General features: G+C 38.4%; 3 protein-coding genes across 3 annotated transcripts; 2 read left to right on the forward strand and 1 right to left on the reverse strand.

Moving 5' to 3' along the window:
• The first annotated feature begins 2,140 nt into the window (after nucleotides 1-2,140).
• Nucleotides 2,141-3,128, forward strand: LOC129778357 (uncharacterized). Its single transcript, XM_055785223.1, has 2 exons — nucleotides 2,141-2,279; nucleotides 2,356-3,128. Exon 2 carries the CDS (start codon nucleotides 2,388-2,390, stop codon nucleotides 2,982-2,984), a length of 597 nt encoding a protein of 198 aa, XP_055641198.1. The 5' UTR covers nucleotides 2,141-2,279; nucleotides 2,356-2,387; the 3' UTR covers nucleotides 2,985-3,128.
• Nucleotides 3,129-3,136: 8 nt separating this feature from the next.
• Nucleotides 3,137-10,179, forward strand: LOC129778359 (MAPK/MAK/MRK overlapping kinase-like). Its single transcript, XM_055785225.1, has 6 exons — nucleotides 3,137-3,255; nucleotides 3,309-3,513; nucleotides 3,576-3,798; nucleotides 9,152-9,603; nucleotides 9,665-9,770; nucleotides 9,826-10,179. Exons 1-6 carry the CDS (start codon nucleotides 3,234-3,236, stop codon nucleotides 10,015-10,017), a joined length of 1,200 nt encoding a protein of 399 aa, XP_055641200.1. The 5' UTR covers nucleotides 3,137-3,233; the 3' UTR covers nucleotides 10,018-10,179.
• LOC129778358 (NEDD4-binding protein 2) lies at nucleotides 10,085-24,096 on the reverse strand. Its single transcript, XM_055785224.1, has 4 exons — nucleotides 23,609-24,096; nucleotides 22,586-23,469; nucleotides 14,023-16,241; nucleotides 10,085-10,525 (listed from the first exon to the last, which is right to left on the reverse strand). The coding sequence occupies exons 1-4, from the start codon at nucleotides 23,706-23,708 to the stop codon at nucleotides 10,420-10,422; spliced, it is 3,309 nt and encodes a 1,102-aa protein (XP_055641199.1). The 5' UTR covers nucleotides 23,709-24,096; the 3' UTR covers nucleotides 10,085-10,419.
• Nucleotides 24,097-26,446: the final 2,350 nt, after the last annotated feature.

Consider the following 26,446-nt stretch of genomic DNA (forward strand, 5'->3'; position numbering starts at 1 on the left):
GATCTGTTTCTCTTCGAACATTAAGTGGACAATATAACTTGAACGAAATAACGGTTTCGAACGAAATGGAAATCCGTCGGAATACAGAATAGGGCTGACAGTGTCATATGTTTGCTTCCTTGCTGCATCCGGTGTTCATACTGCCCGGCAAAGTTCAACTTTTTCCTCATCAGACTCATGTCGCAATTTTTGACCAGATTATGTACCAATCCACGGAATATAACATACGATGGGACGCTTTGGGATAGCAGCGCGTATAGCGGTCCCCTCACCGCTTCTAGCTTCTAGGACTTTGCTCGAGGACAATCTGATTGGCGGTTTATCGGAGGGATACTTGAGATGTCGATTTCGCTGGCTCCGAAGGAATGTGTTAACTTTTTTTCTTCCGCTGAAATGCTAATAGTGCTGTTACATTCAGGAAACAAATAAATGACAATCTTAAATTGAATTTTTTAAGACTATCCTCCTCAGATGGAGCCGCCACTGTTATTCCTAAGCAACGACTTCTAACCACGGGAATACCCCACGAAGTAGAATTATGCACAGAATCAATCCGCACGTAGACACATTCTTTTCCATGGTTCTTCTCAGCACATGCTGAGCATCTTTGGTCAACTCATTCACCTCGGACAAAAAATTTCCTCTGCCCTATCAGATCAATCTGCTGCGTCTGAAAATTTGCTTGGTCAAATCTGTCACGACCACTCTGTCATATATCCCGGTATCCAATGGATTCTCCTCGATGTGGTAATTACTGCTGACGGTCAGGATTTTCACCATCCGGTTCGAGGGCGTTGTGAAATTCTTTATTTTATTGCGTAGCCATTCCACGCTCGGTCCGTAAAGTTGCCGCAGCAGACACATGATACGAGTTTTCTTACCGGCCCGGAAGAACCGTGGGACATATATGTCGTTTTCGTTTTGACCTTTGTCAGAATAAATGTCACCACCTCCAGAGATGCCAGATGATATATTTTAAGTCTTCGACGAAAATCTTAAATGTCGATCTGTATAAATATCTGCCAGCTGCCTTTGTAACCGCGAGAATCGCGGAGCCATGTCTTAAGAAAGAGGTTGTAAGCGCAGGGAGCTGATCCAAGCTATAAAGAAAAGAAATACCATATCCTTGCAGTCTGCAATAGGTTTGGTTCAGCAGTTAAACAAATGGCATCTCTGCCAGACATAATGAAGTTTATGATGACAGATGAAAACTTAACGATTTCATCACGTTTGGGTTGCCTCAAAATACGACGAATGGTTCGTTCGAAAACAATGATGGGATTTGCGTACGTTTCCTATTCGTTTGAAAATCAGAATAAGGGTGATAGAAAACAGTGTTTTTGCATTTTACACGATTTTGGATACACATGATGTATTCTTTGATTGATATTTTATGCAATTGTAATTTGATACGAATTTACATGCGACCTAGCATTTGCAAAAGTTATACGATTTGCTGGGTATGTCGCTTTGAAAATCGCGTTCATTACGCATTGTATCGCATCGCATCGCATGTCGCGTTCGATCTAAGGCCGAGGACATAGTAAACGTGGTGTGGTGCGATGCGTTGCGATGCGGAGCGATTAATTGGAGCTCGTCGCGTGCTATGACATACTGATCACGCGTTTATTGATGTTTCATTCCACTCCATTCCACATGTAAGCAACCCAGGAACCCAGCACAAGGATGCCAGATGTGATATTTAGAGATAAAACGTCTGGAAACCATCACTTACGTTCACTCGCGCAAAACACTCCACACACAGTTTCGTCGCATTGAAATCGTGTTTACAATGTCAGGTTCCAGCAGTTTGCATTTGATTTCCGCATTCGTGAATGAAAGAGCTTTCCCGCAAACGAGCTCGCGCCCGCATCGTATCGCGTTTACTATGTCCTCGGCCTAACTTCACCCATAGAAATCACACAAAATCGTTCGCTTTTGGTGAATACATCACGATGGAACAAAGATGAGCGAATGAAGTGGAAATGTATAGTAACATGAATTGGTTTATTTTTCAAATTCGATAATGGCATACCAACGAACATCGCAAGAAAAATGGCTTATTATCGCATGTTTTTAGAAGTTCGCAAGTCACGATAGCATATGAAATGGTTGAAATTTCAATGCCGAAAAAATTGCGCACAACTACAAAGGCCCAGCAAAATACTTCTACCTGCCATAGTAATTTCGATGCTTGTCAAATATCCAAACAAAAACACATTTTCAATCAAAATGTTTACCTGTCTGCTGGGATAAGTGCACAGAAAAGGATGCGATAGGTAGGAACTACTATATTACTTGCTAAATTCAATACAAATATTTTTTACCCGTGGATGTACTTATTCTGTATTTTAGGTATACACCGGTTCCAATTATTTTGGCGAAACATGACTGATTCAACTGATATCGTAAAGCTTTCGAAAGCCATCGAAGGGAGCTGTTTCATCGCACGACTCGATTCCTCCTCTTCCGATGAGGAAGGGTATGTTTCTCCATACTGTTGTTCAAGCGACGATGACCACGACCAGCATCATCGCGCGTTGTTGGATGAGTTACCGGTCTTCTCCACCCAGTCACTATCACCATCCGGTAGATCCTTATCGCCGATCGATACCGAATCATTCTCACCGCCACGCTATTCCCAAAATTCCTCTATTTGTGATAACAGTGCGTACAATACACCCTTTGAGAGTCCGAGTCAACTGGGGAAGGATTTCGTAACACTGGAGGAGATACATGCACGTATCGGTGTGACGCCACCGGACTCCGAGCGAAGCCGAACGCGACTCAATCTGGAGACGATATTTGAGGGCGAATTTCTGGAAACGCCCCCAAAGAAAGAGTTTGAGAGTCGAGCGCACGACAATTTGCTTCGGCGTTCGTTTCGGAATCGGGTTCTATTTAGCTCTGCAATGGAAGTAGTACCGACGGAGAGCCCGAGCAATCATTTAGATAATAGTAACGATAGGGTAGTGCTAGATTAGAATCCACTTGTATTCCATTTCGTCACATCGATTTAATCTTTCATTCCAATGTGCCTTTCATTGTCCAGAATCGATAGACTTTTAGGCTTTTAGGGAGATTTTATTTCGAATAAAGAAATACGTTCGAACCATTTTTTGTTTAAATTATTGATTTATTAATTATAATTGAAAGAAATATTCGCCTACTTTGATAACAGTGACATCTGACATGATGACAGCCGGTTTTGTCTTTTTGAATTCAAACCAGAAATGCCTGAATTTGAACTGATCGGTAAGGTGAAATATTCGTAGCCATCGATAATATTTCGAATTGTATTGTTTCAGATTATAATATATTGGAGAAAATTGGGGAAGGGTCTTTTTCCGAGGTATACCGGGTGAAACACAAGCGAACGGGAGACTACTATGCGGCGAAGAAACTCACCAAGGTTTATATGGATTCTGCGGAAGCGCTTCAGTGTTCCGAAATTCAGGTAATGAAAATGCTTGACTACCATCCCAATGTGGTCAGCTTCGTGGACATTTTACAGTAAGTTTTTGCTTGAACTACGAATGAAAACAATTTACAACGGTTTTTTTTAAATATTCAAGCGATGAATTGAATGGCAATGTGACTCTCATAATGGAATTAATGGATGAGAGTCTGTACGATTACATCAGGGGTCGCAAACGATGCCTTTCGGAAAAACGTGTAAAAGGTTTCCTGTACCAAATTGTTTGTGGACTCAATCATCTACATCGAAATGGAATATTTCATCGGGATATCAAACCGGAAAACATCTTGATAAAGGCACCCAATAAGCTTAAAGAGAGTGTAAGTGTTGATTTTATTTATTTATTGTCGTCAATCAAAATTGTAGACCGATACATTCTTAATACTACTTAAAACTAAAAAATCTAAAGAGAGATGGCTGGATAATTTATCCGTTTAATTCGAAAGAGGATTCTAACAAGTTACAAAATCATAAAACATAAAACCAGTGTAGACTAAATATGCTGCCCAAATATTACAGTGAAATTTAACTATATCCTGTTCTATTCAGATAGTCTTTAAGCATTGGCCTTGATATAATTACATCAATTATTTCACTGTGTTCGGTACAGAGGCTCATCATACGATTAATGGGACAGTACTTGGCATAATTCGTTCTTCGGTAAGCTACGTAGAAAATGTTAGGGTTTCTCAGGTACCTAACGGGTGCGTAAAAAATAGGTTTCCTAATCTTTCTGCTGAGTCCACTCATTGTGATATGATGCTAATAATGAATAGAATCATGACAGAGTTCCGACGTTCTTTCAGGCTCTTAATATTGATTAGCATGCAACGTGCCGCATATGGCGGGAGATGATATGAAGACCAGCCTTGTTTACGAAGCTAAAATTGCTTCTGTACAGATTCAATTCTGTCTTCGTGTGAAGTTATGTAGGGGGACCATACAATACTACAGTATTCGAGAATTGATCTGACGTGTGTAATATACAATGTTTTTATTGTGTACGGATCGTGGAAATGGTAACTAAAGCGTTTGATGAAGCTCCCCAGCTCTTGGCCGATGCTACGGCTGCTACTATGCAGGTCTTTCTCGGCTAATTCAGCAATTTTGTCGCAATTTTCTACGACAGCCTTCCGGAGCGTGGCGCATCTTCGACGACTTCTACACCAGAACGAAAACGTTGAAAGCATCGTTGTGCGGTGGAAATGGAAACTGTGTCGGGTCCATAAACTGCACAAATTTTATTGGCAGCTTGAGATGCATTTTTGCCTTTGTCATAGTAGTACTGTAAAATATGTCGGATTTTCTCTTTATTTTGCTCCATATTTGCGACACTATAACTCACGAACGACTTAACCAAACAAAACACTGTCAAGGGCTATATTATAGCGCGCAAAAATACCTTTCCAACAAGCTATAGTATGACTCGATACAAAGAATACAACTAGAACTACGCGCTTACAACGACACCTCGCGGAAATACCGCAGGACTTTTTTGACAGCCTAATATTATTCGCTTTATGGATGATTGTATTATGATGATCAACGAAGGTTAGTTTCGAATCTAAGACCACACCTAAATCTCTTACTCGTTGACATCTATTGATGGGTTGATTTCCCAGCTTAACACCATTGTTCAATGGTGTTCTTCTTCTTGTAAAAGGCATTAAAGTGCATTTCCTAACATTGAGATGTAATAAACTCTCAGTGCACTAATTATAAAAGATGTCAACTTCATTTTTGAATGTTTGAGAGTCTTCTTCATTCTTTAATTCCATATACAGCTTCATATCATCTGCGTAGATAAGTGCCTTAACATTGTTAAGAAAAACGAAAACGCCATTAATAAATAAAATGAATAAAAGTGGCCCCAAATGAGAGCCTTGAGGAACTCCGGATGTAACAAATATTGGTTTTGAAATTTTCCCATTAAATTTCAGAATTTGCGTGCGGTCAGTCAAATATGATTCTAACCATTTCAATAGCTTGAATTCTATCCCTATTTTTGAAGTTTAAGAAGGAGTAAGCTGCAGTTCTTCGCATAGTTGTCCCATAGCTGTCATATAAATGAAACACATTTTTTTGCATTACTCGAGAATTGATCAAGCAAACGAAACCAAATTTGGCATGTGAAGGTTTTAGGGTGCAATAAATGTTATAAAATGGTGGTTAGATACTCCTCGAGAACTAATCAAGCAAATAGAGCCGAATTTGGCATGCGAAGATTTAAGGGGGCACGAAACGTTTCGACGGTGAATAGACACTCCTCCCTCCTCTCTAAGTGGAGAAGAGAGGAGGGGTCTGTTTTTATTCTATCATATTTTCTGCATCAAACATTTATTCCATGTAACGGGGAAACATGTTATTGCAAGTGGTTGAAAAATTTTGAACGAGAATTGTGTCTGAAAATAATCTGATATTATAATGATGAGTTTTGGTAGAAGTACTAGCAATTTTTTAGTAAAAGGTAAATTCAACGTGGTTGATTAGAAGATCAATCAATGAACAGTTCTGCGATTGGACTCATGAACTTGCGCTTAGTAAGAAAACGTGAATGTTTGAAGGTATTGATAACAAAAAAAAAAATGGACGGGACGAAGTTCGCCGGGTCAGCTAGTCCATTTAATGCCTAGTGCTAGTACAAGATTTTAATGCCACGCTTTCAGCAGGGCTAATGCACTCATTTCTGGTTTGGAAGAACGAATTAATTCTCAAAAAAATAAAAAAAGATTAACAGAACACGTGTACACCATGTTAGTGAATGCCTACTAACAATGAGATTTATATTCTGCAAAGGTGTTGCAGGAGGCGATCTGGCGTAGTGGTAACATACATGCCTCTCACGCTGAAGGTCACGAGTTCAATTCTCACTCCCGACATTCTTCCAAAAATGGAAGTAAAAGTAACGAACCAGCCAAATGAGTTGATAGTCACTATAATACAGATAAAAAAAAGGTGTTGCTGATCACTCCCTTCTTTATAAAATGATGTTTTTATGCATAATCTTTCGGAAAAACACTTAAAAATTTATTGTTTGTTCCCGGTATTTCAAAAAACAACATCGAGTTCAATTGTCCCATGTTGATATTCTAGGCATAGCTTTTCCACCATGAATTTTTAAACTTATAATCAAGCTTGATTGATTCAAATGAGGGGAACTCTTCATATTTCATTTGATAATAGTTTACTGCACATAAAAAAACCGGTGTATTGGTAAACTGAAATACTTGAAGCTTCTGGTAGACAAATATGCTAGAAAACTTTGATTGTGTTTTTCTCAGTTGCTGCTTTTGGAACATGGGACAACTATGCGTAGAACGGCAGTAAGGGTATATCAACACGATCGAAGGCCTTACTAGAGTCAGTGTATAGAGCTTCAACTTGATTACCATTATCCATTGCATTCAAAATGAATGTGATAAATTCCAGCAAATTTGTTGTTGTTGATCGTTCTTTGAAAAAATCGTGTTGCTTATTCGTAATTCTAAAGTTGTTGAATTTTTTTTGGTGTATTATACCTTCAAAGAGAGTTTTGGAATGCAAGAAATGATTGCTACTCCACGATAATTTCTTACATCGGATCTATTGCCGGATTTGATTGGTATATTGGTACAAGACAAGAGTTTTTCCATATTTTTAGGAACCTTTCTGATTCCAATGACTTATTGAAAAGCCAGAGAAGTGGATGAGTTAATTCAGATGCCAATTTTTTTTAAAAAAAATAACCGGTAGAATTCCGTCAGGACCAGGCCCTTTCGAGACATCGAGCTTACTTAATGCGTCAGAAATTTCAATGTAATTTAGTTTTCTGACTCCAACATCACATGGAAATTTTGGAAGAAATGCAAAGAAGTCACGATCTCGGTCCTCCTAAGCTGTTTCAATATAAGCTTCTTGAAAAAATGTTGCAAAGAGGTTGCAAATTTCTCCTGGGTTATTTCCCACGGTATCGTCAAGGTGCATGCGTGATGGAAAGCCATTGTTTTTAATTTTGTTTTTATGTAATTAAAGAAACTTTCCGGGTTAGACTTTATGTCCGATTCTGTTTTTAAGTTGTAATCTTCAAAGACGCATTTAACAGTTGTGTTGAGCTGTTCGCAAATGTTCCGATATTTTTCGAGATTAGCGTCAGATTTGTATTTCTTATAAATTTTATGTGCCTTCTGTTTTTTATTTTCTAGATTCTTTATGTTTTTTTCCGTCTTTGTGGTATCTCCTCCTCTATAATTCCATTGATTATCGAGTAAAGAGTCGTCACTGCTACTTCAATGTTTTCCACACTTCTAAATAAATCCTGCAAATTGATACAGTTAAGCTTATACCTAATTGATTGGTAATTTGCTTTAGTGTAATCAGACACTTCCTCGAATTCATAATCAAATGGATTTGGGTGTTATCTATAAATATAGAATATTCGATAGCTGTGTGGAATGCTTCATTTCTCCAAAATGGAGTTAATGATTCAGTCACCTAAAAATCTTCGGTCATATTTGTCAACAAGAAATCCAAGAAGCATTTCTGTCGATTATGAACATTGTTGATTTGATTCAACCCAAGACCGGCTATTTCATCAATAATAAATTGCAGAGTCTTATTATCACCAACAACTGGAAGCAAGATAAATACATTGTCAAAATCAGTGATAAAGTCGATAAAGTAAAGTTTCGTTGATTGAAGTCTCCGTATATATGGATTTTTGATTCTGGTGCAAAGGAAGCAACTTCAATTTCTCATAACAACTAATTTGAGCACGATCAGGGGGGAAGTAAACAGATGCAAATATATGTATCTCTTCCGCAATAAGGGCTTTGACCCACATTTGCTCAAACTCGTCGAATTCTGTTGTTCTTCTTCTTTCTTTGTTTTTAAGAGGCTTTAAACTTTGCATTTTGTTGTTGGAATATGTTCTGAATTTATAAATGAATTAATAGCAATAAGGACGCCACCTCCCGATTTTTTATGGGATTTGTGAATATTACGGTCATCTTTGAAGACATTAAAACGATTTCCGAATGCATCCTCGCTTCGAACACTATCATCCCAACTTGTCTCTGTTGCCATAATTATCGAGAAAGAAGAATTTAGAATATTAATTTGGATTTCTTTCATTTTAAGTGGACTACGGTAGAAATTTAGGCAGTATATCAAAATTTCAACTAAATTTAGATGTTGAGGCGAGGAAGTTGGTACATGATCTATTACTTGGTATGACGAGGTATCCAAATTGTTAAAACATACTACTTCTCCTTGGTGTGAAGCTGACAGTTCATTATCTTCTGGGACGTCTGACTTCGTTAATGGAAACAACTCCTCCTGAGAAGATGTCCAGCCCTATTCTGTATTCCGACGGATTTCCATTTCGTTCGAAACCGTTATTTCGTTCGAGTTATAACTTCGTATTCTCTTCGAATACGAAGCTTCGAACGCTTTGTCCATTTAATGTTCGAAGAGAAACAGATCGAACGAAATGCAAAAACAACTCGAACGGAATACAGAATAGAATTTTATCAAGTCGTTCGGAATATTTCGAATCGATCGGAATACAGAAATGGGTTGGTCATGTCTGGCCTTACGCCAGGAAGTGGCGAGTTGTCATCCTCCAATGGGTTCGTCAATTCCGGGGAAAAAATTATTAGCTACCATATGGATGTAATTTTTTTGAATTCATTCCAGGAGCTGGTTCAATTGGCGGATTTCGGATCGATTTGCAGTGTGAACCAAGAGCCACCCTATTCCGCGTATATTTCAACCCGTTGGTATCGTCCCCCCGAATGTCTGCTAACGTCTGGCTACTATGGACCGAAAATGGATATCTGGGCTGTTGGCTGTTGTTTCTACGAAATGTTGACACTCAATCCGCTGTTTCCTGGGGACAATGAACTAGATCAGTTGAATCTAATTCACGAAGTGGTGGGATCTCCTTCGCCGGCAGTATTAGCTAAGTTCAGACATTTGAATGAAATGAAGTATGAGTTTCCCAAGCGAAAGCCGATTGGGTTTCGTAACCTCGTCAAGTTGCTCAGTAACTATGGGGTGGACGTTTTGAATCGAACCTTGGCGTATGCACCAGAAACGAGAATAAGTGCTGCTAAGCTGCTACAACATTTATATTTCGAGGATTTGTGGTAAGATTCAATTCGAATTGGATTGCTGATAACGAATATTTTTTTTGTTTTTATTTTACAGTAAAAGGAGAAGTTCATCCCGATTATCCTGCTCCATGCAGTCTTTAGATGACGTTGGCGATGGCAGCAGAGCAAGGAATGGTTTTCAGAGGAAGGCATCCAAATGTGTAAGTATTGAATGATATCAGCTAGAATCCAATTGTGATTATTGCCATCATGAAGCCTATAAGAAGTACCGAATCGTTGAATCAATCAATGAAAAGCTGTAGCGCAAATACATCGGTCATCGTTGATTCGAAACCGAAGCTAACTGTCGAGATGATGAAGAACAGGAATCTAGAACGAATGTGGGGAATGAATCCGGGCCCTGGGAAAAAACGTCTCGGGCTTCAAATTAGACCCGCTCACCCGTAGTAAAGCCCCTATCCCTTTTTGTGACAAGTGATGTAAGATGGTATATTTTTGATAGGGACACGTTTTCTTAATGAGCATTAGTTTATTTATTTCGTGAAGCGTTGGTGTCGTTTTATTGTAATAAAATTGATCATTTCTCATATTTTAAAATATATATACAAAACGTCAAAATGAGCGCCTCACTCTATTTCAATTCGACGGATTCTTATAATCAGGTACATGAGTGTAACACATAAAGCATTTATGTACACATAATTGTTGATACTTAACAATGAACTGAGCGAGGAACGGATCATCCTGACCAACTTAAAGCTATTTTTGTAAGGGTTGAAACGTAAACGGAACCAAATTGGTAACGGTTGAGAACTTGAAGCACTACGATGGCGGTGGTTTTAAGCACATTTAGCTTTCTGTTATTCTACCAGACTGGAACAGCATGAGGCGATTTTGCATGTCGGAGTTGGTGTGCAACTTGATTTTCAAATATCCTGGATTCACTTCAACGCACCTGAAAGAATGCAATAATAAGGTAAGTGTTTATTTCATACATGTATGAAATGGTAACAGCATGCGATTGTGAGAAATTATGTCTTATATTATATAAATTAAAGTACAGTAGAATACCACATTTATCTGGCGAAGTCACCGCAAATAAAGAGAACCGTGTATAAAGAAATAAAAAACTAACAAAGAAACAAAAACAAAAATATTTCACCATGAAAACTTTGTTTTATCAAAACAAAAAAAAATATCTAGGAGCTGTCCACTTACCACGTAAACATAAAAGGCTAGATTTTAGATTCCCCTTTCCCCTCTATGGACAAGCGTGGATATTGACTGTATCTCTCCCCTTTTGTCCGCGTAGACATTCTTTCATAGCATATTTCATATTTCCCATTACATTAACCTCAGAATAAATTTAATTGTGGAAAAATAAATTAATAACAAAGATTGTGGCATTTATACCCATGAATTTTTTCCGCGTGAGAATATTTCTAGTAAGCTTTTGTAACAAAACGGGACGTGGCGTTCGTGATCAGTCCCAACCACGCTTTTTCCTCTGCGGTTATTTTCAGCCACGCTTTTATATACAGTCAATCGCAAAATTGAGTATACAACACGTAATGGTTCATTATTTTTGAGTTTTTCGAAAAAGTAAATAATTAAATGCGACTTCAATTAAATCAAAAATCAATCCCCTAGTATTCGGCGTCCTGCACTTTCTGCAAGCACTGAGGCGAGAATTCTGGTCACTGTAGACGGAAGTTTCTCCCAGATCTCCGTAATCGTCGTTTTGAGTTCCGCTTCGATCCCTGGATGTTTATTCTTCAGATGGTTCTTGATTTCCCACCATAGATACTCAATAGGTGATTTCGGAGGTGTTTTGAGTTGATTGGGACCAGTGTTGCTACATTTTAATCCGTACCAGAGGGGTTAAAAATCTTTCTTATCTGTACTTTTTCGTCCATAAATCTGTACCTGTATAGGCCGAAATGCGCTAATTCCTCCGTTCAATCTCAAAACTCGCTCGGCCGGAAGAGATTCGTTTGGCGGATTCATGAAGCGTTTCAAATGTTAATTTCACACATTTTCAACATGTAGAATTACCTTCCATTAAAAAAAAATGGTATGAAAACGTGTTTATTTCTCCCGTATATCCATTTTGCATTTTTGCTCCAAAGAAATGAAACACCGAGCTCAATGTTGTCTATGTCGAATTGCGTCGCAAGGTTGACACATTTGCACAACTCGATTGGACTTGAGTCGAACGGATTTCAGGATGCAAAATTGCAATTCGTTCGCATAATTTTGACTCTGACGCTGTTACGGCGTTGCTCATGATAGCGTTTCCCAAGTGAATGTATTCTTCCTCAAGCCACTTATGTTGATTATGTCGTAGAAATCGCATTCGTTCGCTCTCTACCTTCGCGTACATGTCGACCATGAATTGTTGGTACAGCTCACGACATCATATAATGACATAACATTCATCGAGCGCACTCCTTTATATCATTCATCTGATATAGCTATTCATAAATATTATTTCAAAATGAGTAATGATGTTTTTAATGAATGGAGTACCTGTGGCAGGATTACGTTGTCTAATGTTTGTGCAATATTCATTTTGTTCTTTCAGAACGATCGGGCATTTTTCGACAAAGATATTTCTTCTAACTTGCATTGTGATCACACACATTCTAGTGCTTGCCACTCAGAATTCAAGGTGTGTTGTTTGGTATAGAAATCTCAAATAAGTACTACTAAAAATGATGCAAGTAATACTACGATGAGAATGGGATGGTTGGGAACGTTAGTGCTATTGAAGAAGAACATGGAGAGAGTCGTATGAACGATGTGCGTTGAAGATGAATGTGCGATTCGATGAATTAATGTTTTTTCTTCGAATCACAATTTCTCGCCTTCTATGATTCTAATAAATTTGCACAGTGAATGAAGACACGTGCTCTCCAGCAGATGTTTTTTCAGAATTGATGACAATAATGTGATTGTCATTTTGTAAACCGAGCAAGTGTGATTTGAAGTATATCGATAAATCCTTGTACTCATTCAAAAATACTTCCAGCTCGCCGGCGATACGCCTGGCTTTAGACGAAGGCGAATTGTGGATGATACTTCGATCTAGCGCCATCTGTCGTTTAACAACATAAATAAATTCGTTCTGTTTGAAAAACGATCGACGGTCAAATTATTTGAATATTGTTTGTACAAAACTACTTAAATCACGATTATAAAATAGGGTATGGGGGTTTAAATTTGTGGTTATATGTATTTTGTGGAGCAAGTTTCAGAAAAAAAAATATTCAGATTTTTTTTTCTGCATAGAGACACTCTAATCGGTATTAAATATTTAGTAATCGTATCCTAGCGTATCGTATGTAGTTTACAACCTATTCTCATGCTTACTAAGTTTCGACATAGGACTATGTCTTTGATTTCTGTATAGGGGGGTCACTCTGCGAAAAATGTAACGATTTATTAAGAGTTTTCATAAACAGTGAATATAGTAAAAAAAGTTAACAATTTTACGATTTAATTGGGTATGTTTTCTTTCGATTGCACTATCCACTCGCTTCCTTCCCGACGCAACGAGCAATCTTTTTGCCTAAATTCGGGCGTAAGCTCATAATGTGAGTTGATGCGTAAAATGAATTATTCCTTATTTACCGATAATAGGCAATTATTTTATATTATATTGTATGTTGTCCAATCAATGTGTGCTCAATTCATGTTTTTATCGTGTAGGTCTCACTACTAACAATTTGTGTAATTGTGGTCCAGGATGTCATAATATCGAGTATCTTGTTTGGTTATGTAAAAATGCAATAAATGAATTTAAATGGCTGCTGATTTAGAAGATCGAAAGGGTATACCCACGTAAATCAGATAATGATAGCTTGAGTAGCAGCGATCTTACAGGGCTGTAAAGTTATTACAAACAATGTTCCGGACAACGTGGTAACGAAGGAGATAATGCTATTTTTATCTATCTTTATATATATCACGAGTTCAATTCTCACTCCCAACATTCTTCCAAAAATGGAAGTAAAAGTGACGAACCAGCCGAAATGTGTTGAAAGTCACTATAATAAAGAAAAAAAAAAAATCTTTATATATATAAAAATGTTCTGTTCGTTTGTGTACGCGTCAAAAACTCGAAAAGTGCGGAACCGATTGAGCTCAAAGTTGGACGCAATATACAATCCACTTCAAGGAGTGTTGTTACGGCATAAAAAATTGGAAAAAAAATGATTTACACAACAATAGAAGCCTCATATCAGCAGTCCCACTGTGAACAGTGGGACTGTGAACATTCGAATAATAGGAATATTCGTACACTGAAAACGGATACATGTTTTGGGTATCGATAGAAAAAAAGATATCTTAAGATAAAAAATGTATACGAATAAATTCGGCTCTGTTACAGCTAAATGAGCATAATAAAAAATAAAAACATGAGATTAAAAAAAATCAACTTCATCTTACCTCAGTCCCAAATCCTTCAGCATCGCCTTCACTTTGTGTTTGATCACGGGAATCCCATCTGTCGAATGCAACCCCCGGCCGGTTACTATGAACAGTTCCTTGTACTGTCTCTCGCTCCGCTTGAGGTTTTCGGCGTGCTGCGCAAGGAATATCTCCATACATTGCAGTGCTTCCTCCGAGTGCAGAAAGTGCAGATCCAACACATCCGAGTTGTTCAGCGTCAACTTGTGCACCTCCATAATCGCACTCGAAGCATTGTTGTTGTACATGTGAATTTTGGTCCAGTGAAGCTGGGCTATCTGCGCATAATATCCGGCCACTCCGACCATTCCACGCTGAATGGCACTCTGCGATTTCTGGTGACACGCATTTTTCAGTTCGAGATGATGCATTGCTAGATTCCTATTCTCTTCAGCCACCCGCAGGTGGTTATTGATGGCATCCTCTCTGGAGACTCCCCCCAAATTGGGTTGCTCTACCGGAGGTAAGGTGAATGCCTTCAGCTTCTCTGCTTCCGTTCGCTTGAGCAGCGCTTCCTGTTCTTTTGCAATTTGTTTCCTTAGCTGTTCTGGAATAGAGTTGTTCAGCACATTTACTGTATCGTGGAATTTATTGTCATGTGCGTGGAGGATTTCATAGAGGAGATTTTCTTCCACATACGGAAACAATTCGGCCAGTTTTTGGCGTGTCATTTGGGATGCTATATCTTGGGGAATTTGAGTGGTCCAGCCGTTCATCTCATTACGATAAGCCGATAGCGCATACTCCATTTCAATAATGTCGTTCAAATTCGGAGCATCCGGGTCGGAACTTTCCTTGAACAGTGCGGGATATTTTTCCCTCATTTCAATTTGCCTGGCAATCTGTATGTCTTTTTTCATTGTTGAAAGTCTCTCCATCTCTCGGTGGCTGTGAACAGAGTCCATAAATGAGAGGTAAAGCTGTTCAGCCATATCGGTGGCTAGAAATACTTTCGTCCATTCCTCTGTAATTTCATCAACTGAAAATGGCTTGTAACCGTGTTTGTCTTTGAATACTGCGTGAAGCTGTTTGACGAGATTAACTCCCAGTGAAACTTCTATCACTTCCGGACTTTCGTCTTCTTTCACTGAATTGGAATCTTCTACGCAATTGGGGATAATTTCCTCTTTACTTATTATCCCTTTCGCTACTCTAATCTGTTGTATGTGGTCGGAATAGTGCTCTGTGCCGAGAACCACAGACTGTTCCAATTGTTTTTTCACAAACTCTTTCGTGTTCTTATTTTTCTTTCTTAGTGTATTACGGGGTGATCCGGAACTAACGGTGGAACGATCCGTATCGTATCCTCCCCCACAACTGCTAGGCACTTCACTTGAATGCACTTTCGATGCTACAGGCTCATTACAATCACATTCGAACGAAGGCTCATTTTGATTTTCCATCGCTATTTCCGAAGCAGTATTGTTTTCGCCTATGAAATCATAATTCTTTTGCTCTTCCAATAGAAGACTTGCGGTCCAATCCCCGTCCCCGTTGCATTTCTCGAACAAATCCCAAAGATATTGGGCCGGAATATTTGGGTAAACATTGCAGATTTCCGAAAAACTAGTGTTCTCATTTTCGCATCCCCTCCGATGCTTCACAAGGGCTATTTTTTTCTTATCTGGTTTTCTGCGCTCAGTTTGATGGGCTTTTGCTCTTGGCTTGAATTCTGGTGGTTCCCATCCGTCCGGAATGGTTATTTCAGAAAGTTTCAGAAGCTGTGCCATTGCCTCACTGTTGCACGAGTTCCCGCCACGCTTCGGGAGAGGAGTTGACGGAGAAACCGAGGGTGTCGACTTCTCACTCGAGTCGGGAACCGTTGCAGTTCGTTCGGATTTGGACCAAAAATTGACACTCTCCTCATCGTACGGCTTCCAGCAGGCCTCATCTATCGTGGGCCACGTCCATATCGGTTCTCCATTGTCAGGTTCGGTTGATTGCACCGCGAGAACCTGACTGTAATCGGAATCATCCTCCGTATAGTCGTTACTGGTGGAGGCAGTTGTGTACATTCGCTTCGGCGTGGGTCGTGGAGGCTTGGGGATGGGAGTGTCGATGGGCACGACTGTCTCGCAAGAGGCTTCCTCGGTTTCCGATTTGTCATTCGATGCTTCCCAGTCAGATGTTGACCATTCTGCGGTGTCTGGTTCGCACTTTATGATGCTCGGAGACGAGTCCTGGTCATTAGGATGTTTCTGTGGGAAGGAAAAAAATTACTTGAGAATAAATTCTTTATTAAATAAATGATGAGTGTTCCACTTCATTCCCCTACAAAAGTTTAAGCGGGACGAGTTATGTTATTGATAATAATCTAAATCTGTATTTTTCATGACATCACACTAACCAGAAAACAAATTGAATTGAAGAGAAAAAGGTCTTGTTATATCACAAGCATAGATTCTCAATCGAAAAAAACAACTTAAACCATCAACCGAACGTATTTATTCTATGGCATGTCGAGAGAATTTCCAACCTGGGAAGACCCTAGGTTCTTCACGTTGGCCCATCTGGTGTTACTTCATTTTTAACAATAACAATAATAACAACAATAACAATAACAAAAGTACCAGAAATCATCACCTTTTCTTTAAAGTAGAACTACGTCTTTCAGTAATAGTATCAAATCAGAAAACAGAGCACGTCTTTATGAAATAGAAATAGCAAATCCAGTGTTCGTTCTACGAAAAATGTGATTACAAAATATTGCAAATTAAGCTCCGCCCGTATTCAATTTATTGAGTACAACCAAGCTATTCGTGAATTCACAACTTCACTACACATCAATCGTCCAGCCAGCAACCAGACGGCAGCGAAGTTCACAAATAGCTGAAAGTTATGTTCAGTTTTCCAAATTGATCTTTATAATTCGAAGCAGCTCACACATTATCATGCCGGATTTTAATGAAATCATGCACAAAACGTTTGTTAGGCATGATAATATGAGGTAAACTATATTACATACCGCTAGGATACCGATTACCATATGTTTAAAACCGATTAGGGTGGCACTATAAAAAAAATCCCTTTTTCTGAATAAATTCAATAAGTTTAAAGCATTTTTTAAAATTTGGTGTTCGGATTTATTGGTGTAATGATGATGATGTTTTGAATTATAGAGGCTTAGACTCTCTGACTTTCTCAGTTTATTCGCCTCTAGCCTTGAGAAAAGACGATTTTGCAAGAAATAATTTTCAATATTTTCTTTTACCACAAATCATTCTTCAAGTATAATTTCATTAATTGCTTTCCACACGAATCATCACCCATAAATAACAACATACATGCGCTAGCGACTCCAAAATCAAAACAAACCCAATTCTCTTCTAATGAACTAACCGACTGTACACAGAGTCGTTTTACGTCTCTTACGAAACCGATATGTGCGCTTAGGAGTGGAATGGTCATTTTTACTTGAGTAGTCATGACATTGGATATATGTGGAGTCGTGTAATTAAAAGTCAAAGTTAATAAAAGTGAAGTTAGTTCATATGTTTTTCGTTACATTTCATGACGACAAATGCCTTGCATAGTTTCAATATATTTCCTGGCGACCGTGACAGGACGCCAGGACGCGGTCCGCCTAACGTTTTGATGAGATAAGATGAACACTAAGTGATATCATCAGATACGACCACATTAGTTTATTAGATGGCACTCATCGTATTATGTTTCACTTTCATCTGGTCGCTAGCAGGATGAAAAATAAATTGTGAATAATTTATTGGTGACTTTTCCCCATCGATCAATTATTAACTTAATTTGTGAATTCAAACATTGTTTCCAGGTTAGAAGAGGTGTCAAAATGCAGCGCCTTCCAAGCCGGATATTAAGAAGGTATTTTTCAGCGGTAAGAGCTTTTGTGAAAAACTGAAGGTGAAAATTTGTTCCGCAGCGATCGTTGTCGACACCGCTACCCCACAACACATCCGATTTCTTTGAACCATGCTGAATTGCACTGATTTCATTTTTTGGAGTAGGACTACGTGTTTCATTTCTGTACCGGAGTGTAAGTTCGAAAAAGGCAAAATATCCAAGAGTTATATGATTGCTACTTATTGGCTCGAAAAATTGTTTCAATACTTCAAAAATAGCTTCGAAAACAGGTTTTTAAAATTACGCAAATCCATATATAAACTGGTGCCCGCTCGATAATCCATTTAATTGTTATTACGATGTGAGCCGGAAAAGGTCACGCTCACACGCCTATGCTTTATGTTTTTCTCTCCCAATTTCATTTCTTTTCTGCAGTCGGACTGAACGGAGCCGCATTGTTTGATGAAGGCAGCAGTCCTATCTGGCTAAACGAAGTGGTATGATAATCACTTTATTCGAAAGATTAAATGTCCAAGAGTTATATGCTTGTTACTTATTGATCCCAGAGTCAACGTCAGTCCTACATCCACCTCGCGGCGATATCACATATATAACCCACATCCAGTTTTTTTTGGAACTTTTAAGCTCGCGTACATAAATGTTTCTCTATACTTTGTACGTGTCGCAATTTCTAATACTGTTTGTATTTTTTGCTATGATTATACGTTTTGCTTTTAATATGATCTTGCCTTCTCTTGAGGAAAGCCCATGTAAAGTTGTACCATGCCTAGTTTCCGTTCAGTCTTAGTGCGGAATGTCAAATTCTCTAGCCGCCAATATCTATTTCATTAAAGAGAAATGTGCTTCTTTAATTTTTTTAAACATCATCTCCAATCGACGATGTTTTTATACTGCAAAACAGCTTCCATTTCGAATAGTTATTCCAACACTCATATAACTTTTTCTTAATTTCGGTAACGCCAACAGAGCCATCAGAGAAGTTAGAGGTCACACCAATTGTGTCATGATCAGAAATTTTGCTGTCATGAAGAATCTCGATCACTCCATCGTCAAAATTAGTAAAAACTAATTCAATAGTCGTCGAAGTTGTTCTTTTTATTCTGATGTGATCATTGATTTATTGTCTGAATCTAGCAGCTTGGTTGATTTTTTTTTAATTTATGAGACTGTCTATGTTCGACCCGAACAATATTAAAATCACCAGTAATGATTTTTTTTTGTTAATTATTTTTTATGTTTTGTGACCACACATCTTCCAGAAATTCTAAAAAGTCTTTGTTGCTACTACTAGGCGAATGGTATATTCCAATTATTTTCGAACTTCTGACTTCTACAGCTAGAAACCAATTGTCCCTGTGTGTATCTCTTCTCTTCTCTCTCTCTCTCTCTCTCTCTCTCTCTATATATATATATATATATATATATATATATATATATATATATATATAAAAATATCGTGTCACGATGTTCGTGGTCGAAGTCTTCCGAAACGGCTCGACCGATTCTAATGAAATTATACACAAAAAACTTGGTAGGCATGAGAATAGGTCGTAAAATATATATGATACCGCTAGGATACCGATTACAGTATATTTAATACCGATTTTGGTGGTTTTTCTGAGTGATTTTGTTTTTTTTTTGTATTTTTTTGAATAAATTTGGTTTGAAAAAATACATACATAACCAATTGTCCCCCCTATCTCCTATTTTAAATTGCGGTGTTTGTATTTTTATATAACCAAGACCAAATAAATGATTCGTCGTTTGTTTTTCAAACAGGACGAATTTATTTACATTGTTAAATGCCGATGGCACTTTGTCCTCTTCATCGAGCTTTCATCCCATACATACGAAAGTAGCCTCAATTCAATTTTGAATTAATATTTTTAAACATGTTGTTGGAGGAGACGGAACAAACAAGAGAGTGACCCATAGATTCTTATGTGAGTCGTTTGATGAATTGAAGCAGTCAGGACAACGTCTTGAGCTGTGCCAATAATCCATAGTCAACATATACGCGAAGGTAGAGAGCGAACGACTAGAACTCCTATGACGCAATCAACAGAATACATTCACTTGAGAGACGCTATCATAAGCTACATCGACACAGTACGTGTGTTCAAACAAAAGAAATTATGTCTTTAATGAGCTCCATTACAAAATTACAAGTGTTCCGTCCAACATATTGCTGGATGTATTCGATTGAATGACTTAAGCAAGGATTACCTTATACGCATATTTTTAGTTTTCAGGATGGAGTAATTTCTTCGGAAACCCAGATCCAACTACTGATCAACTGTTCTCCTGTATTCTGAAATCAGAATTACCTGTGCAGATTCCAACTCAAGTTCAATCAAGTTGTGCAAATGTGGCAGTCTTGTCATGCAATTCGACATTGAGCTATTTCTGTGAAGCGAATATGGTAATGAATTCTCGGGTGGAATGATCACGCTTGTAGATCGAAAATTATAAATGCAAAAAGACTGTTCGCGACCAACAGCGCGGACGTTGAGCAAATGTGAGAGGAAATAAATTTCCTACTTCATCCCGATCCTTATCCCCACCCAGATCACTCCTTCCAATTCAGAATTCGCCATTCCATATCCAACTTCCAAGTGTGATAGATCGCGATTCCAATTCCAAATTTTGTGTTCAGAGAGTATACCAGGTGTTTAATTTTCCAACAAGGCTTCCATAAAACCAAAGTGCAACGAGTATGCAGATTCCTGAGTTATTAAAATCCAGCCTGCCTTCAGCCGAAGGATCCGCCATCTCCCTCGATGGTGTGATTCACCAAACACTCTACGGATAAAATGTATATAATCTCTAATATGTGTTCTGTGTAACAGGAAAACACATTAACAAATTATCTCTGATAAAGATTTCATATTATGGATAAAATTTTGGCGGAAATGCAAAGAGATTTATAGAAGGAACGATAATTTCACTGTCTTTTAAGTATTTAAACAACATCGAGTAATGATTTTCATTAAAATTTTAGGAATTTAGAATTGTTTTCGTGGCTGCAAATCTGATAGAGAGTAAATTGCTCCACGAATACGGATTAATGGTTTTTATGTTTATTTTGCGTCGAGGTAAGATTGCCACATTTCATAGCACGAATGAAATGAGGTAGATCGAATATCAGAACGCAAAATACGAATCGTAAGATCCGATCGAGATCAAAGCAATCGGAATCCGGAATATTGGTGACTGTTCGATATTGTTACCACAAACATGGTTCATTGCCTAAGTGGCGATCTAAATCTTTTTTTTTTTTGCATGGCAGATGGAAAATGTACAAGGCGTTTTCCAAAAAGCATGAACGGGAACCAAGCACTTATAAATTTAGCCGTCCATATTAAAACTTCCATTATTTTATTTTTCCATTTTATAACAAAAATTATTATTTATATTACTTTTTTCATTTAGCATTTAATATTAAAGAGATCAAGCATGTGAGTTACAATAATAAAATATATTGAAATAAAAAAAAAGATTTTTTTGAATTTTTTTTTTAAATTTTTGTCGATAGTCATCGTCTATGTAAAGCGCTTCATTTCTCTGTATGTCATAGATCACATCTCCATCTCCACAGCGCATTGGGGCTCGAGAAGTAAACTTTCCCACAGTCCAATGCAATACGCGATCAAACCTTCACATATCTGCTCGACATCCACGTGGAATCTATCCTTCATCGATCACAATCGATTAATTTTCTAGATCGTTAAAACATTTGAACACACTTACGCTACATAAATTATTTGTTTCTGAACCGCCAAAATATTCACTAGAAATGATTTATATGACAGAACAGCGTTTGCCGGGTCAGCTTTTTTTTTATATCTTCGCTTATTTTTCGTCGGCCTATTTCCGCCACTTTAGTGCCAAACACCGACAACAGGGAGGCGACTCCACCTGTTCCTACCTATCAGACTCAACAACTCATGAGCCGGGCCAACTTCTTTTACTTCCCCTCCGAAGGAAGACGTAACCAGAGATTTTTCGCCTCTGAAAATCCCAACGACGCCAGCTGGGATTGAACCCAGGCCGATCGGATTGTGAGGCTGTTACGCTAACCACACAACCACTGGCGCCGTCTGCCGGGTCAGCTAATCATTGTAAATTTCTTCAAACGTCAAAAGACTCGAAATGTTCATAGATGCGCCTCCAGTATGCACATAACTCTATAAGCAATTTACCATTGTGTACCCAGTTACATTGAATTCATTTAGATTGATCGATTCATTTAAATGTGTTTCAACCATTATTAGTATTTTCGTTTTTTTTTGCTGGATATCAAGATCTCTATTTCATCGAAATGTGTGCGTAATCCTGTCACATTTTGATAAAGAATATGATATCCTTGTTATGTTCTTTTCTTGGATGGCTAAATGTTCTTCGTTCTAAATCTTCTAAATCTATTCTTCGTTCATTTTTAATTTTGGTACAATGAGAACATTGCATCTGAGTTACAATCTTTGAATTGGAGATTTTTAACGCATTCTGGGCATTCATTAACTTCTGATTTGCAATAGGCAATCTTATGGCCATATTTGCAACGTTTGAAACATCTCAGAATCATCAACCCATCGATTACTTGATATTTTTCGATGCCACAGAATACTGATTTGGCTTCCATCATTTTATTACATTGTATTCCCATCCACTTCTAAAATCGCACTGTAATCATTGTATTTCATACCTGATAATTGTTCTGGTTCTCATCGGTATTTTGCAGCAAATCGTTCCTCACAATCGGGAAGTGTCTCTGTTTCGGTGGCAGATAAAGCACATGTTCCAATTTACACTGTTTGTACAGCTCAGTCACACTATGCAGCTTTTCGTAGTTCGCAAGCATACTTTTGATCTTCTGCTCCGGAACACCATGGGTGTTTCTCGCTGCCAAAGCTCGCGCGTTGTTTCTCCAATGAGTAATCGGTTCCAGCGTCTCCAGATAGTATCCATTGTCAGTCGCAATCTGAACGTATGCGTGCATTTCCCAGTGTTTCATGTTGGTATTGTCTACCACGATAGGACTCCAACCATCTCTAGCCTTCGTTCGAACATTGCTCTGGCTGAAGGCATGAGCACTGTCAATTCTGTCCGCCTGATATTTGTATACTCCGTTCACCATGAAGTAATCATCGGCGCTGAAGATGTGGTTCCGATAGTCACCGTTTCCAATCGTCTTGTCGATAAGTGCCCTTGAGAGATATGATTTTCCCGATCCAGGAGCCCCACGCATTAGCACCATCACTCGATAACCTTTGTTGATGAGATCACACACAGACCAAAAGTTAGCTGGCCATTCGTCACCTCTGCGGGCAACATTTTTGCCAGACCTTTGCGGCTGGGGGGCACTTCCAAAGCCTTGATTGGTGTTGCCTTTTTGAAGGAACGATGCAAAAGAACGAGAATTGGCTGGAGCGACTGATTGAGGAGTTATTTTTTTTATTGCCCCCTTCGAAGTGGAGGTATCTTTGGGTTCACCATCGGAAACCTGAAACCAATCGTTCATCTTTTTCTTTTGTAACTTGGGTTGCGATTCAGTCTTCCCGTTGAGTAGTTCTTCGATGCTGGCCTCAACTAAAAATCGAAACAATTCGACATAAGTAAAGGTGCCTCAGTGTCACCCCATTGAACGGTAGTTTATATTTACGTACACAGTATGAAGTGCAATACGACCGATTATACTATCACTATATTATTTTTTCGAAATACTCACGATTGTTGTTACATTTCTGGACAACTGCCTGAATCCGCTTCTGATCGATATAGTCGCCAAACATTTCTGTTAGCTGAGCCAGCGTTTGGTCTCCGAGCATGTTCCGTTATTTTTTTATTGTTTATCAAAACTGATTCGTTCGGTAGAAAATGAAAGGGAAACTTTCTCTACTTGACAACATTAATATCTTTACCGCTCCAGTTCAAATCGCATAATGCTTCGACAAAAGTAATCTCAAAAAGATTGTCCTTGTCGGGTAGGATTTATTAAACAGGTAAATATATCGACACACAAAAACTCAGCGTTCACAACAGAGGTAGCAGTTAACTTAATATCATTCCACCTAAATTCTCGCGTGATTGAGAGATTGCGATTCAAATGGAATTTGTCAAATTTCTATTGTCTCGATTGGAATCCACGAGCGAGCGTAAAATGTAAATATACCCAAGTACAAGGCCGCCTAAAATGAACAACACGCAGCTGAATCACAATTCAAAACTGTCAACTTCGTGAACGAGCACCGAAAAATGAAGTGGTTGGTAGAGAAATGGTGGGTCAACTTGCTAAACTCAGGTCGACTCGGATCTATCTAAGGGTGGGTTTAGACTAGTGATATATTCATGTGAAGAAATATGATGAGATTTATAGAAATCGCATCAACCGTTTACACTAGCGTGAACTTCTATAATGAATATATTCATATTTTCGGTGAATTTATTCACCTGAAGTAGAACTGCATCCAACTTTAGTGATTTCTCACCAGTGAGAAATTCACAAGCGTTTACATATGCTTTATTTATTCATGTTATATATACCTCGAATAAGTGTATCATATTTATTCTCATCCGATTACACCTATTTTCACGTGAATAAATCCATCTATAGCTATAGATCTCCCTAATGTAAACCCGCCATAAGACCGAGGACATAGTGAATGCGATGCGGGGGCGGGATCGTTTGCGGAAAAGCTCTTTTGTTTACAATCAATTTCCACAATCAAATGCAAATCGCCCGGACCTGACATAGTAAACGCGATGTCAATGCGGCGAAACTGTGTGTGGAGTGTTTTGCCGCGAGTGAACGCAAGTGGTGGTTGCCAGGCGATTTTCATAAATATCTTCATAATCGAACTCATCGAACGAAAATAAAGATAGAGTTGCTAAATTATCATTTTCGTTCTCTTCCATGAATTATATAACTTTATTGTAATTTACATAATGCATATAATGAAAACGTTACGTTGAAGGCTTTCCATTTACCATGTTCACAGATAAAAACGATCTCACAATTCAACTGTTTACAAAATGAAGACATTTTATCATATCTGGCATCCTTGTGCTGGGTTGTTTACATGTAGAAAGGAATGGAATGAAACATAAAAAAACGCGCGATCTAAAGCGATCAGTGTGTCATAGCACACGATGAATTCCAATTAATCACTCCGCATCGCACCGCACCGCGTTTACTATGTCCTCGGCCTAAGATAAAATCAGACAAGAAGGGGTCTTTTACGAACCAATTTTCTGTCAGTCGCTCATTGGCTGATTTCGATAAATTTTGTAAACAAAGTCGATTTTTTCAGTGTTGCCAATAAAAATATTTTGTTGGATAAGTATTGAATTTAGAAATAGTACATTTAATGAATATCACGATATTTAGTTCAAAGAAAATGGGAAGGAATTATATACAAGTTTATGCATGAGTTTTTCACAATGGAATAGACTGAACGGCAAAACACTCATTTGTCAATTTAGTTTCGTTATGTCTCTAATGCGATTATGAAATCGCACGTTGAATTTATATATATGAATTTCGGAATATAATTTTCATTGTATTCATTATGCAGATGGGAGAGTTGTTAGCTCTAGCTCGTGAATATGAAAAAAGAGATGGTTGATACTATCCTGTCCATATCTGACTACCAATCTCTTGTTACACCGCTGACATGTTCTTTCCCGCTGACTTATTTTAATGATGTTGTAACCCGACACGCCTTCTAGGCGTGTGAGTCCTTCCTAACCGGGACTCTGCGCAGTCAAGCAGTTGGCTTAAGCGCCACTTCCATAAGGGAGGCCAACCGCCGTGTTTTTGGTTGCCCGGCCAATGAGACTCGAACTCCGAGGGCGGGTTTATCTTTCTTCCCCCAAAACCCGGCTCGTTTCTCAATTTGAGCTGCGCTGTAAAGTGAACCCGAACACCGCTTGTCCAGAGGACAAGATTAAAGCCCGAGAATGCTTGGGCTGATCCCCAAACCACAAAGTTCAGCAAAGTTTTCCTCACTGGACTTACTAAAAATATCCTTGTCCACAACGAAGCTCGCTTCAGAGCGTAGGAGTGGATAGTGAAGAGACACCAACAAAAAAAAAGGAGTCTCAAACCGACTCGTGACCGTTTAACAACAACAAAAACCAGATTGGGTTGCCGGTACTTAGGCCACACCGCTAGCCAGTAAAATACTTAATACAATTCAAAACAACAACAAAAGAAAATTCACATCAAAAAAACTTATTTATTAAAAAAACAGGAAAACGAACTGCAGTATAATAACAACAAAACTATTTTAAAATTTATTTACACATAACAAAAAACAAATCTAACTCCAGACTCGAACATCAAATCATTGGGTTCGCAGACATCGCAATTAGCTCGCTACACTAAAGACACATTTAAAAAGTTTTGGTAATGGCGGATGACTTTCTAGTCATACTGCTATGGCTTCTCCATTCACTCACATTCAATGGCTATTGTGTGGTGTTGCTTCTGTTCTTGCGCTCTATAGCGCACCTCTCATTTATTAGCGTGTTGTTTATTATTTCCGCTGATGACGAGCCGCCGGGA

The sequence above is a fragment of the Toxorhynchites rutilus genome, chromosome 3 (assembly GCF_029784135.1).
Source record: "Toxorhynchites rutilus septentrionalis strain SRP chromosome 3, ASM2978413v1, whole genome shotgun sequence".
Taxonomy (NCBI): Eukaryota; Metazoa; Arthropoda; class Insecta; order Diptera; family Culicidae; genus Toxorhynchites; species Toxorhynchites rutilus.

Coding starts and splice junctions, on each gene's coding strand:
- LOC129778359 (XM_055785225.1), top strand. CDS start 3,234: ATGCCTGAATTTGAACTGATCG. Junction 3,256..3,308: donor GCCTGAATTTGAACTGATCG/GTAAGGTGAAAT, acceptor GTATTGTTTCAG/ATTATAATATATTGGAGAAA. Junction 3,799..9,151: donor CCAATAAGCTTAAAGAGAGT/GTAAGTGTTGAT, acceptor AATTCATTCCAG/GAGCTGGTTCAATTGGCGGA.
- LOC129778357 (XM_055785223.1), top strand. CDS start 2,388: ATGACTGATTCAACTGATATCGTAAAGCTTTCGAAAGCCATCGAAGGG.
- LOC129778358 (XM_055785224.1), bottom strand. CDS start 23,708: ATGCTCGGAGACCAAACGCTGGCTCAGCTAACAGAAATGTTTGGCGAC. Junction 23,470..23,608: donor CCAGAAATGTAACAACAATC/GTGAGTATTTCG, acceptor TTCGATTTTTAG/TTGAGGCCAGCATCGAAGAA. Junction 10,526..14,022: donor CTGAAGGATTTGGGACTGAG/GTAAGATGAAGT, acceptor GCATTCTTTCAG/GTGCGTTGAAGTGAATCCAG.